This window comes from Agelaius tricolor, unplaced genomic scaffold (genome assembly GCF_023055355.1).
Source record: "Agelaius tricolor isolate 1412-34295 unplaced genomic scaffold, bAgeTri1.0.p SCAF_70, whole genome shotgun sequence".
Classification (NCBI taxonomy): domain Eukaryota; kingdom Metazoa; phylum Chordata; class Aves; order Passeriformes; family Icteridae; genus Agelaius; species Agelaius tricolor.
In genome coordinates this window covers 575,855-589,694 of record NW_027269330.1, presented here as the reverse complement: position 1 = coordinate 589,694, position 13,840 = coordinate 575,855, and the positions used below count along the sequence as shown (strand labels likewise).

General features: G+C 51.6%; 1 protein-coding gene across 5 annotated transcripts in view; it reads left to right on the top strand.

Annotated features, from left to right (window-relative positions):
• Positions 1-13,840, top strand: part of SLC4A5 (solute carrier family 4 member 5) — a 30,861-nt gene that overhangs the window by 1,289 nt on the left and 15,732 nt on the right. For 4 of the 5 annotated variants that reach the window (XR_011676973.1, XR_011676974.1, XM_071417654.1 and 1 more), the window contains exons 2-8: positions 1,688-1,780; positions 2,737-2,925; positions 8,839-8,968; positions 10,231-10,391; positions 11,124-11,279; positions 12,439-12,534; positions 13,697-13,752. Coding sequence is in view for 3 of the 5 variants with exons in the window: in XM_071417654.1 (XP_071273755.1) it covers positions 1,708-1,780; positions 2,737-2,925; positions 8,839-8,968; positions 10,231-10,391; positions 11,124-11,279; positions 12,439-12,534; positions 13,697-13,752 (861 nt within the window). In the remaining 2 variants the exon portion in view is untranslated. Of the gene's footprint in view, positions 1-1,687; positions 1,781-2,736; positions 2,926-4,290; positions 5,430-8,838; positions 8,969-10,230; positions 10,392-11,123; positions 11,280-12,438; positions 12,535-13,696; positions 13,753-13,840 lie in introns of those variants that run through there. The other variant, XM_071417657.1, reaches the window with a different exon arrangement.

The window sequence follows — 13,840 nt, the reverse complement described above, 5'->3', positions numbered from 1 at the left end:
CTTTACCCCAGGGCTTCTTTGTGCTTCCCAGCTCTTCCAGATCCCCAAAAAATCCCATTTTATCCCAGAATTATCCCAGCTGGAAGGGTCTGTACCCCAATCCATCATCCAGGAACCTGCCGGGATTTCCTGGGGCTTGGGATCCTTCATCTTTTAAAAGGTCATTTTTAGAGTAAAACCATTCCTGGGGGTCTTTTCCTGCTTTTTCTGCTTTTCCAGCTTCCTAAAATCCCCAGGGTTCACCCTGGAATGGTTTTTTGGGAAGCCAAGGCTCATGGATAAACCTTATCCCTAAAACTGCCCAGTTTGGGGTTTCCCTCCTGAGGAAAAACCCGAAATTTTTTTGCCCTTAAATTAAATCAATCCTGCCCAAAACCGTCAGATTGACGGAAAATATCCCAAATCTTGGAAATCAAATGGAAATCAACTGGGATGGGACTGGAGCTGGACTGGGACAAACTGGATTTGAGTCGGACTGGGATAAATGGATTTGAGTTGGACTGGGATAAATGGGTTTGAGTTGGATTGGGATAAATTTGATTTAATTTGGACTGGGATAAATTGGATTTTCCCAGGTAAAAGGGAATATATCCCCACTGGGATAAATGGATTTAATTTGGACTGGGATAAATTGGATTTAATTTGGACTGGGATAAACTGGATTTAATTTGGACTGGGATAAATTTGATTTAATTTGGACTGGGATAAATTTGATTTAATTTGGACTGGGATAAACTGGATTTAATTTGGACTGGGATAAATTGGATTTTCCCAGGTCAAAGGGTCAGGGATCCCCACCCCGCCAGCCCCAGCGGTTTTGGCCGTTCCCGTTTTTGAGGTTTTGGGCCGGATTTGGGGTTTCTGTCCCCGAAAGAGCTGGAAAATGCAGGAACGTCCCTCGGGATCGCCCTCCGAGTGACTTTGGGAGCATCGACCGGGCGGGAATGGAAACAGCCGCGCCCGGGCAGCCGAGTGTGAAAGGCAATCGCTGGAGCTCGGCTAATTAGGGAGCCGTTAATTAATGCATCAGCAGCGTCCCTGGCAGGTCCCCACCGGGATCAGAGCGGGGAACGGCTGGAAGTGGAAAGGAAATGTGGGATCAGGGGTGGGGAAAGGAAAACTTGGGGTGGGGAATCCCTCTGGGGTGTGTGGGGTCACCCCAGAATTCCTGGAGATTCCAGGGAAACGTGGGATCGGAAATGGGGAAAATCCCTTTGGGTCACTCCGGAATAATGGGAAATTCCAGGGAAATGTGGGATCAGAAATGGGGGAAATCCCTTTGGGATGTCTTGGGGTCACTCTGGAATAATGGGGGGCTCTGGAATTCCTGGGAATTTGTGTCGGGAATTGTGCCAGGCTCTGGAATTTTTGGAGATTTGTGTCCAGGGATTGTGCTGGGAAATCTCTGGAATGTTCTCCTGGGCCCTCTGCCCAGCAGGGATTGGAGGGCAGGGATGGGATCCCAGGGAAATCTCGGGAATGTGGGGAGGGGAGAGCGGGGCTGGCACAGGAGGGGCCCGGGGGTCCCCACTGGGCCATTCCCAAGGGAACGGTTCCAGAGCCGGGAGCTCCTTCCCCTCCCAGACCCCATTAAATCCCAGATCCCATAAAACCCCAGATCCCATAAAACCCCAGATCCCATAAAACCCCGGATCCCGCTCAAATCCCGTTCCCAATCGTTCCCCAGCTCCCCCGAGCAGCCGGACCATGCTGGAGGATGAGGATGGGATGAGCGAGCGCGGCCTCGGCGGCTCCCGGAGGAGATTCGAGGATGAGGAAGGTGAGAGAAATCCCAGGAATGTCCTGGAGATTTAAAAAATTTTTAATTCCAATTATCGCTCCACCCACATCACTTTCACCAGGAATTTTTCCAATTTTTTATTACAATTTCTTTCCGCCCACGCCATTTTTCACCAGGAGTTTTTCTCCCTAAAAAGTGAATTGTTTATTATCGTTATCTCTCCATCTAGATCATTTTCATCAGGAATTTTTTCTCCCAGAAAAATGAATTTTTTTTTTAATTCCAATTTTCTTTCTATCCGCATCATTTTCACCAGGAAAATGAATTGGTTTTTTTTCCAGAAAGATGATTTTTTTATTCCAATTATCACTCCATCCACATCACTTTCACCAGGAATTCTTCTCCCTAAAAAGTGAATTTATATTATATATATATATATGAATTTATATTTTATATATATATATAAATATAAAAAAGTGAATTTATATTATATATATATAAATATAAAAAAGTGAATTTATATTATATATATGAATTTATATTATATATATATATAAATATAAAAAAGTGAATTTATATTATATATATATAAATATAAAAAAGTGAATTTATATTATATATATGAATTTATATTATATATATATATAAATATAAAAAAGTGAATTTATATTATACATATATAAATATAAAAAAGTGAATTTATATTATATATATATATATATATATGAATTTATATTATATATATATAAATATAAAAAAGTGAATTATATTATATATAGTTATCTCTCCACCTAGATCATTTTCATCAGGAATTTTTCCTCCCAGAAAAACCCATTTTTTGCTGAAATTCCCCCTCCACGTAGATTCACTTTCACCGGGAACTTTCCTCCCACAGAAACAGAATTTTCCCACCCCATTTATCGCCCTTCCCGCATCATTTTCCTCCCTGGAAAAACAGGAATTTCTTTTTAACCCCTTCCTCTCCCCGTTCCCAGACTACCACTCCATCTACATCGGGGTGCCGGTGCCGCGGGGTTTCCGCAGGAAGCGGCGCCGCCGGCGCTCGCCGGGCTCCAGCCGCGAGCGCAGCGGCAGCGAGCGCCACTCGGGGCCCCGCGAGCCCTCGGACACCGACGAGGGCCAGGGCTGGCCCGAGAGCGCCCACGACAACGCCAGCAGGACCAGTGAGTGCCCGGCACAGCGCCCCAAATCCGGGCTGACCCGCCCCTGCTGGGTTTGCTGGGGTGGCCTTGGAGGGGGCTCCTGGTGGGATTGGGGCTCCCCACAACCTTCACACCTCGTTCCCCATGGGTTTGTCCCATTAAAATTGGGTTGGAGGGGGTTCCTGCTGGGATTGGGGCTCCCCACAACCTTCACACCTCGTTCCCCATGGGTTTGTCCCAATGAAATGGGATTGGAGGGGGTTCCCTCATGGAACTGGGGTTCTACACAAGCTTCACACCTCGTTCCCCATGGGTTTGTCCCATTGAAATGGGGTTGGAGGGGTCCCTGATGGGATTGGGGCTCCCCACAACCTTCACACCTTGTTCCCCATGGGTTTTTCCCATTCAAATGGGGTTGGAGGGGGTTCCTGATGGGATTGGAGTTCTCCATAACATTCACACCTTGTTCCTGATGGGTTTTTCCCAATTAAATGGGGTCGGAGGGGGTTCCTGATGGAATTGGGGTTCTACACAACCTTCACACCTTGTTCCCCATGGGTTTTTCCCATTGAAATGGATTTGGATGGAGTTTTCCTGCTGGGATTGGGGTTCCAGAAAACTTTTGAACATCTCACCATGTTCCCCATGGGTTTTTCCCATTCAAATGGGGTTGGAGGGGGTTCCTGATTGGGGATTGGGGTTCCAGACAAGTTTGGGAGTCTCACCTTGTTCCCCATGGGTTTTTTCCATTAAAATCAGGTTGGAGAGAGTTTCCTGCTGGGACTGGGGTTCCCCACAACCTTCACACCTCGTTCCTGACGGGTTTTTCCCAATTAAATGGGATTGGAGGGGATTCCTGCTGGGATTGGGGTTCCAGAAAACTTTTGAACATCTCACCTTGTTCCCGATGGATTTTTCCCATTAAAATGGGGTTGGAGGGAGTTTCCTACTGAGATTGGGGTTCCAGACAACTTTTGGACATCACACCTTGTTCCCCATGGGTTTTTCCCATTGAAATGGGGTTGGAGGGGGTTCCCTGCTGGAATTGGGGTTCTCCACAGCCTTTGGGAACCACACCATGTTCCCGATGGGTTTTTCCCATTGAAATGGGGTTGAAGGGCTTTTCCTGCTGGGACCAGGGTTCCAGACAAGCCCCAGGGATCACACCACAGGAATTCCCAGTGGGTTTTTCCCATTGCAATGGGGTTTGGATGGAGTTTCCCCAGCGGGACTGGGGTTCCAGGCAGCTCTGGGAAGTCCCAGCGCGTTCCCATCTCCTTAGGGCAGATCAGCATTTCCCGAGCCCTTCCTGGGCTGGAAATTTGCATTCGGGCTCAGGCCCAGCCAAAGTTTTCCCAGTTTTGTTTCTTTTGCATGGGAAGAGGATTTTGATTTGCTGGCAGCTCCTTGGTGCCCGAGGCGGAGGCGGGAGCAGGGGCACGGCCCTTCCTCCCTTTGCCCTCCTTTTCCCTGATTTTCCTCCTCCTTTTCCCCCTCTTTTTCCTCCTCCTTTTCCCTGATTTTCCTCCTCCTTTTCTCTGATTTTCCTCCTCCTTTTCCCCTCGTTTTCCCCTCCTTTTCCCCTCCTTTTCCCCCTCCTTCTGCCCCCCTTTTCCCCTCCTTTTCCCCATTTTCCCTCCTTTCGCCCTCTTTTTCTCTTATTCTCCCCTCCTCTCCCTTCCTTTCCCTCCTTTTCCCCTTTTTCCTCCTTTTCCCCCTCCTTTTCCCCCTCCTTTTCCCATCCTTTTCCCTCCTTTTCCTTTTCCCCGTTTCCCCCTCTTTTCCCCCTATTTTTCCCCTCTTTTCCCCGTTTCCCCCCTGTTTTCCCCCTCTTTTCCCCCCTCTCTTTCTCCTCTTTCCTCCCTCCTTTTCCCTTCTTTCCCCTCCTTTTCCCTTATTCTCCCCTCTTTTCCTCTCCTTTTCCCTCCTTTTCCCTCTTTTCCCCCCTGTTTTCCCCCCTGCTTTCCCCCTGTTTTCCCCCTCTTTTTCCTTTCTTTCCCCTCCTTTTCCCTTATTCTCCCCTCTTTTCCCCCCTTTCCCCTTTTCCCCTTTTCCTCCTCCCCACAACCCCAAACCCCACTCATCCGTAACTCCAGCCCACTTTGATGGGCATGGACCCAAACCCTCATTTTCCAGCTTAAAAAAAAAAAAACCCAAAAACCCCAAACCCCCAACCCCACCAATCTCCCTCATCCCTGTCCTTTGTTTTTCCCCCCATCCTCAATTTTGGGGTGTCCAGGGCGGGGAACGGCGGCGGGGGCGGCCCCGGGCCGGGGTTTGGGCTCTGCGGGCTCTTCCAGCGCATCCCGGCGCTCGGGCACTTCCCGTCATGGGAGCCCAGCGGGGCAGGATTTGAGGCCGTAATCTGCTCCCTAAGCCGGGGCCTTGGCGAGCTGCAGTGCATAAAGGAGAAAGGAGAAAGGGGGAAAGGGAAACTCGGGCCCTCGGCGGCGTTTCGGGATCGCGCGGCGAAACTTTGGGGTTAAAGCGGGCAGAGATGGGGGAAGAGATGGAAACAACTCCAGGTAGGGTCTGGGGGTTTGTGTTTTCCAGCGCTGTGGTGGGAGAGGGGAAAGATCCTTGGGGTTTTGGGGTTTTTTTGGTGATTTTTTCCCCTCGGAAAAGCAACTTTGGGGCTTCTAAAAGGGCAGAGATCCAAAGCTCACCCCAAAAAATCAATGGGGGAGCTCCTGCTGCTCCTCGGTGGAAAAGTCGATTTTTGGGAGGGTCAGAAATACCCCAAAGCTGGGGATTTGGAGCAAGTTTATCCCATGGGATGTGCAGCCCACTCTCCTGGTTTTGGGGTCAGTGGGGACTTGGCTGAGGCAGCAAAATGCAGGGAAAAGCTGTGGAGAATCCATAGGGAAATGCAGGGAAAAGCTGTGGAGAACCCTCGGGAAAATGCAGGGAAAAGCTGTGGAGAACCCACAGGAAAATGCAGGGAAAAGCTGTGGAGAACCCTCGGGAAAATGCAGGGAAAAGCTGTGGAGAACCCTTGGGAAAATGCAGGGAAAAGCTGTGGAGAACCCTCAGGGAAATGCAGGGAAAAGCTTTGGAGAATCCATGGCAGCCCCTGGATAAGGCTGGACTTTAAACCAGGCTTAGTCCTGGCAGGATTGCAGAGCCCCAGCAGGGCTGCATTCCCTGATTTCCCAATTTTATCCCAATTTAGTGGGAATTTTGGCTTGGAAAAGGGTCCCCAGGCGAGGTTTGGTCACTGGCCTGGGGCTGGGATGTGAGGAGGCAGCTGCACCTCAGATAAACGGGATTTAAATAATTCTTGTCCTATTTCCCATGGAAAAGATCCTGAATATTCCCTGGGAATCTGCAGTGGCCAAAATCCCAGAGTTTTCCCATCCTAAAACCCGGATCAGGGAGCTCTGGATCCCCCCAGGGAGCTGATTTTGGGGTTTTTTGGGGGATTTGTGTCACTTTTCCCCTCTCCAACCAACACCTGCTGCTTCCCGGGGTTTTCTGTGCTGGGTGGAATTCCCAGGAATGAGAAACCCCAAAGCAGGAGGGGCTGGGAGCTCTCCCAGCCGTGGAATTGCTCTCCAGGTGAACAAATCCCAGGAATTTTGGCCGCCTCGGGGAGGGAGGGAGGCAGAACTGGGAGCTGCACGTTGGATCAGTTCCCTAAAATCTGGCAGGAGAAGGAAAAGGGGACAAAAATTCTCTTTCTGTAGGGGATTTCTCTCGGTTTTTGGGGTTTCAGGGGTGGCAGAGACCCCACAATGAGGCCCTGGGAGGGTGAGGAGGGAAGGATCCATCCTGAGAGAGGGAATTTGGGCAGAGCTGGGGGCAGCCGCCCCAAGATCCAGGGCAGGAATTCCAAATCCCATTTTTCCCACCCAGGACAAGGATTTCCAGCAAAAATCCCCATTTGTTTTGTGCATTAGCTCATTAAATTTGTGGGGTTTGTTTTGTTTTTTTTGGGAATTTTGGGGTTGGCAGGGGAGGTTTGACCAGAATTTCACCCATTTCATCCCTGTTCCGAGAACAAGCCCAGGCTTAGGGAGCCTGAAACCCTCCAGGCACGGAGCCCAGCCCCAGAATTCCCGGGAATATTCGGAATCACAAGAAGGGATTTGTGGGAATGGCAGCAGGGCTGGACCTTGGCAGGCTTTGGGCTCAGCTTAGAGGGGCTTAAGGGGTTTAAGCAGGCTCAGCCTAAAGGGACATGGGGACATCCCCTCCTCTGGGGACGTGCAGGAAAAGGGGCAGAATTCCCATTTCCCCCCCTTTATCCACAGCAATTTAAAAAATCCCTGATTTATTATTATTATTATTATTATTATTATTATTATTATTATTATTAATAATAATAATAATAATAATAATAATAATAATAATAATAAATATTATTATTATTATTTATGCATTACCCAGCTTTGTGATCCCCAGATTTTGCCCCAGAATTCCCATTTCCCCCCCCCATTTATCCACAGCAATTTAATTCATCCCTGATTTATTATTATTATTATTATTATTATTATTATTATTAATGCATTACCCAGCTTTGTTATCCCCAGATTTTGCCCCAGAATTCCCATTTTCCCCCCCATTTATCCACAGCAATTTAATTCATCCCTGATTTATTATTATTATTATTATTATTATTAATGCATTACCCAGCTTTGTTATCCCCAGATTTTGCCCCAGAATTCCCATTTTCCCCCCCATTTATCCACAGCAATTTAATTCATCCCTGATTTTTTATTATTATTATTATTATTATTATTATTAATGCATTACCCAGCTTTGTGATCCCCAGATTTTGCCCCAGAATTCCCATTTTCCAAGCCTGGATCATTCCTTGAATCGGGAAATAGAGGATTTCATTCCAAACACTCCATTCCCATGGATTTCATGGCTTGGATTTCTCCCCAAATCCACCAAATCTGGGAAGTTTTGCCAGAAAAAAAAAAAAAAACCCTGAGGATGGAGAGGGTTAAGAACAAATCCAACTTTTTTCCTTTATTTTCCTGGGATTTCTTCACCCTCCCGTGGGCACTGGGATGGAAAAGCCTCGGAGGGCGCCGGGATCCCAAAACCACCCCCAGGTTGCTCCCAGGCCATGAACGCTGCCCCTTCCCAGGAAAAGATGGAATTTTCCCTGCAGGAATGATGGATTTGTGTCATTGCCCCTGGGAAAAGGGGGAAACGCCAAGGCTGGAGAAGGGGGAGCTGTGGGAGGGGAAACTCGGGATGAACCTGGGACATGGGCACAGGGAACTCCTGGAAAGGGAATTTGGTGGGAATCGGTCCCTGGAGCTTCATCCTGCTCCTGCTGTCCCCAGCATCCCCCAGGGGATTCGGGATGGGATCATTGGGGGCTCCCCCATTCCCTCCAACATTTCCCTCCATTTTTTATCCCTTATTTTCTTATCCCAAACCTTCCTCAGGGCCTTTCTCTGCAGGATGGAGCGGGATTTTCCATGGAATTCCAGCACAGGGAATTTGGGATGGGATCACTTGGAGTTCTCCCATTCCCTTCAACATTTCCCTCCACTTTTATCCCTTTTTCTCTGAATCCCAAACCACCTTTGGAGCCATTCCCTGCGTGATCACCCAATTTTCCATGGAACTCCAGCTCTTTTTCTTACAGAGAATTCGGGATGGGATCATTCAGAACTCCCCCATTCCCTCAAACATTTCCTCCCATTTTTATCCCTTTTTTCATGGTCCCAAATCCCCTCAGGGCCTTTCTCTGCAGGATGGAGTGGGATTTTCCATGGAATTCCAGCACAGGGAATTCAGGATGGGATCATTTGGAGTTCCCCCATTCCCTCCAACATTTTCCCTCCATTTTCATCCCCCTTTTTTTTTTTTTTTTTCTTTTTGCCACCCCAAACCCCCTCCCCATTTTGGGGCCGTTCCCAGCGGGCCCATCCCGGTTTTTCCCCCGGAATTCCAGGAGTTTTTTCCCTCCAGTGTCGCCGGCCGCGGAGCGGCTCCGGTACATCCTGGGGGAGGAGGAGGAGGCCCCCAACCCCACGCTGTTCACGGAGATGGACACGCTGCAGCGCGACGGCGACGACATGGAGTGGAAGGAATCCGCCAGGTCAGGGGATCCGGGAATGGGACGGGGAGCAGGGGAGGGGGGAAAATCCCATCCCAAAAAAATCCCATCCCAAAATAATCCCAGTCCAAAAAAATCCCATCCCAAAAAATGCCATCCCAAAAAATGCCATCCCAAAAAAATCCCATTCCAAAATCCCATCCCAAAAAAATGCCATCCCAAAAAAATGCCATCCCAAAAAAATGCCATCCCAAAATAATCCCATCCCAAAAAAATGCCATCCCAAAAAAATGCCCTCCCAAAAAAATGCCCTCCCAAAAAAATGCCATCCCAAAATCCCATCCCAAAAAAGGGAATTCGGGATGCTGGGAGCAGCAGGAATTTGCCGGAACCTCAGCCAAGGAATCCCGGGATGCCGATGGCAGCGCAAAGGCGCTGCTGGAGCCAGGCCCCAATCCCACAGGGATTCCCAATCCCACAGGGATTCCCGTCCCCAATCCCACAGGGATTCCTGCCCCAATCCCACAGGGATTCCCAATCCCACAGGGATTCCTGCTCCCAATCCCACAGGGATTCCCGCCCCCAATCCCACAGGGATTCCTGCCCCCAGTCCCGCTCTCCATCCCGAGCTCCCTAATGACCCAAATTCCTTGGAAAATGGGGCAGAAGGGAGAGGAAAAGCGACCTAATCGGCTTTGGGGCGGCGGCGGCGGCGCTCGGCACTTGGCGGGAAGTTTGAATCCCATCCCCAGGAAAGAGGAAGGGTTGGAGACCGGGATTCTCCAGAGAAATCAGGGATGGGAGGTGTGGGGTGGGTCCAGGTGTTGTGGTTTGGGGTTCTGCTGGGGCTTTTCCTCCACCCCAGTGTTCCCAAATCCCACAGGAGTGATTTGAGGAGGGCGAAATCCATGGATTTGGGTTTCCTGGTAGGACTGGGAGCTTTTCCTCCACTCCACTGCTCCCAGACCTCTCAGGAGGAATTTGTTCAGGGCAAAATCAATGGATCTGGGTTTCCTGGTGGGATTGGGACCTTTTCCTCCATCCCACAGCTCCCAAATCCCACAGATACAATTTGAGGAGGGCGAAATCCATGGATTTGGGTTTCCTGGTGGGATTGGGAGTATTCCCTCCCCTCCAGAGCCCCGCAGGCAGCACTTTTGGGAACGACTCCCCCAGATCCTCCCTTCCCAGCCCGGATAACGAGCATGAACTCTGTGAGACGAATGAATCCAGGCCTCCAAGCAGGGAAACCCCCCCAGGAAGGAGAAGCCATTCCCAGCTGCTCACACCTGCCCCCGTTCCAGGTGGATCAAGTTCGAGGAGAAGGTGGAGGAAGGTGGCGAGAGGTGGAGCAAGCCCCACGTGTCCACGCTGTCCCTGCACAGCCTCTTTGAGCTGCGGACGTGTCTCCAGACGGGAACGGTGCTCCTGGACCTCGACGGCTACTCCTTGCCCCAAATCATCGGTAGGAGCTCCTGGAGGGTTTTTGCCCCCCGTGTCCTAAAATGGTGGGAATGGAGTTAAATTCATTTTTTTCCTGAATTTGTCCAAGAACGAGCAGAGGGAGGAGTTGGGAGCCATCAGCGGCTTCCCGAAATGTTGTGTTGAGGTTTTTGGGGGGATCTGGGGGTCTCTGCTGAAGCAGCAGATTTTGGGGGGGGGGGGGTTTTGGGGTCACCCCTGGGTCACCACGGCTGGGTGTGTGCAGATGATGTCATTGAGAAGCAGATTGAGGATGGGCTGCTCAAGGAGCAGATTTTGGAGGTTTTTTGGGGGTCACCCCTGGGTCACCATTATTCATGTGTTGCAGACAATGTCATGGGGAAGCAGATCGAGGACGGGACATTTTGGGGAGGTTTTGGGGACATTTTGGGGAGGTTTTGGGGGTCACCACCTCTGGGCGTTGCAGATGATGTCATTGAGGAGCAGATCAAGGCTGGGTTGCTCAAAGAGCAGATTTTGGGGATGTTCTTGGGGTCACCGTGGCCGTGCTTTGCAGACGATGTCATTGAGAAGCAGATCAAGGATGGGACATTTTGGGGAGGTTTTGGGGAGGTTTTGGGGGTCACCGTGTCTGTGTTTTGCAGACGATGTCATTGAGAAGCAGATTGAAGATGGGACGTTTTGGGGACATTTTGAGGAGGTTTTGGGGAGGTTTTGGGGACATTTTGGGGCTCACCATGGCCGTGTTTTGCAGACGATGTCATTGAGAAGCAGATTGAGGACGGGCTGCTGAAGCCAGAGCTGCGGGAGAAGCTCAGCTTTGTCCTCCTGCGCAAGCACCGCCACCAGACCAAGAAGCCGATCCACCGCTCGCTGGCTGACATCGGCAAATCCGTGTCCTCCAACACCGGTGAGCCCCGGGCAAGGCAGGGACTGGGGCTGGGGACACTCACCCGGGGAGGGTGGGCGGGAAGGGCCCCAAAATTCTGCCCTGGGGGGTTTAGGGGTGGGGGTCAGCGAGAACTGGGGACGAGGAGGGGCTGGAGACAGGGACAGCGCTGTGTGAGGGATGTGGCTGTGGCAGGGACAATGTCACCGTCTGGGGACATCACTGAGTGATGGCATCGTTGTGTCAGGGGCAGGATCACGGTGTGGTGGTAATGTCGGTGTGTGGTGACGTCATTGTGTGATGACATCATCGTGTGAGGGACAAGATTATTGTGTGATGACATCACTGTGTGATGACATCATTGTGTGATGACATCGTTGTGTGATGACATCACTGTGTGAGGACAATGGCGCTGTGTGAGGCCATCACTGTGCAGTGACATCACCCTGTGGTGACAATGCCATTATATTATTATTATTATTATTACATATATTATTACATCACCATGTGAGGACAATGGCGCTGTGTGATGATGTCACAGTGGAGTCAGTGGCACCGTGCAATGACAGCGTCACTGTGTGATGGCATCACACGAGGACAATGGCGCAGTGTGGTGTCAATGGCACCGTGTGATGACGTCACAGTGGGGACGATGACTGTGTGATGATGTCACTGTGGTGTCAATGGCGCTGTGTGATGACGTCACAGTGGGGATGATGATGTCACTGTGGTGTCAATGGCACTGTGTGATGATGTCACAGTGGGGGCAATAGGTGATGATGATGTCACCGTGTGATGACGTCACGGCGTGCTGATGACGTCACGGCGCGCTGGCGCCACACGAGGACGATGGCGCTGCGTGGCGCCGGGCTCGGTGCCGCTCGGCTTTCCTGGCGCGGCGGCCACAGACAAATCCGGTCTGGCTGCGGCTGATCCCGCCTGTCCCTGCCCTTACAAAAGGGGATTTGGGCCCGTTCCCGATTGTTCCCTGGGGTTTAGCGGGAGGTCACTCGCTGCAGCTGGCACTGAGCTCCAGCAGCTCCTGGGAGCATCCCGGCGTTCCCAGTGGGATCCTGCTGTGACATTCCCAGTGGGATCCTGCCATCACAGGGGATCCCATCCCGGCGTTCCCAATGGGACCCCATCCCCATCTCACCCCTGTCTCCCCCTCTCTCCCCAGCCCGCAGCCCCGTGCGGGGCCCGGCCGCCGGCGCCGCCTTCCACCGCTCCACCGAGGACCTGCGGCTGCGGCAGAGCGCCAGCTACGGCCGCCTGCGTGAGTGGGCACGGCCCTGAACCGACTCGGGCACCACGGCCTGACCCGGGGCACCACGGCCTGACCCGGGGCACCACAGCATTCCCTGGGGCACCACAGCCTGACCCGGGGCACCACGGCCTGCCCAGGGGCACCAGAACATTCACTGGGACACCAAATAATTCAATGGGACACCAAATGATTCCCTGGGACCCCATAGCCTTCCCTGGGGCACCAAATAATTCACTGGGGCACCACAGCCTGCCCCGGGGCACCAGAACATTCCCTGGGGCACCAAATAATTCCCTGGGGCACCAAATAATTCAATGGGACACCAAATAATTTCCTGGGACACCAAATGATTCCCTGGGACCCCATAGCCTTCCCTGGGGCTCCAAATAATTCAGTGGGGCACCACAGCCTGCCCAGGGGCACCAGAGCTTGCCCTGGGGCACCAAATAATTCAGTGGGACAACAAATAATTCCCTGGGACACCACAGCCTTCCCTGGGACTCCAAATAATTCCTTGAAAACCAAATAATTCCTTGGAATGCCAAACGATCCCCCAGGACACCAAATGATTCCATGGGACACCAAATAATTCCCTGGAAAACCCAAATTCCCAGCCCCAGGGGGCAAAGAGGGAGCTTGAAATGAGGTCCCACCACGGCCACCACCCCTGAAGTGCAGCAGGGAATTTGGGATGAGCTGGTGTGGGGTGGAGGAAAGCATTCCTTGGAGGCTTTAGGGAGGGAAGGAACGGCGCTTGGAAGAGGCAGGGAATCCTAAGAGATTGCTTGGCTGGGAGAGGGCGGCTGGGAAACCCCAAACGAGCCCTGGTTTGTGTGGCTGGGCCTGGAAATGGTCCCGTTTATGGAGCTCTGGGATCATTAGGGGTGGAAAAGCCCTCGGAGGTCACGGAGCACCACGATGTCCCCAGGTGCCACCTCCAGAGGGTTTCTGGACCCTTCCAGGGACAGGGCCTCCATCCCTGCCCCGTGCCAGCCTTTCCACCTCTCACAGGAGGAATTTCCCCCGGTTCCTGGGTTTTCATGGCGCTGCTGCTGCTTTGCAAGCCCAGGCACCATCTCCAATATTTCATTCCTTGTCCCAAATCCTCCCCGCCGGGTTTTCTCCTGGCTCCTGGGGCGGCTCCTCCTCACCTTCCCTCCCTTCCCTCCAGGTCACGCCCAGAGCCGGAGCATGAACGACATCTCGGACACGCCGAGCACTGACCAGGTACCCAAAATCCCAAAATCCCAAACCCCAACATGATCCCTGCTGGGCTGTTGGGTCCATGTGAGCCGTGGCTGGGTCGATACCCACA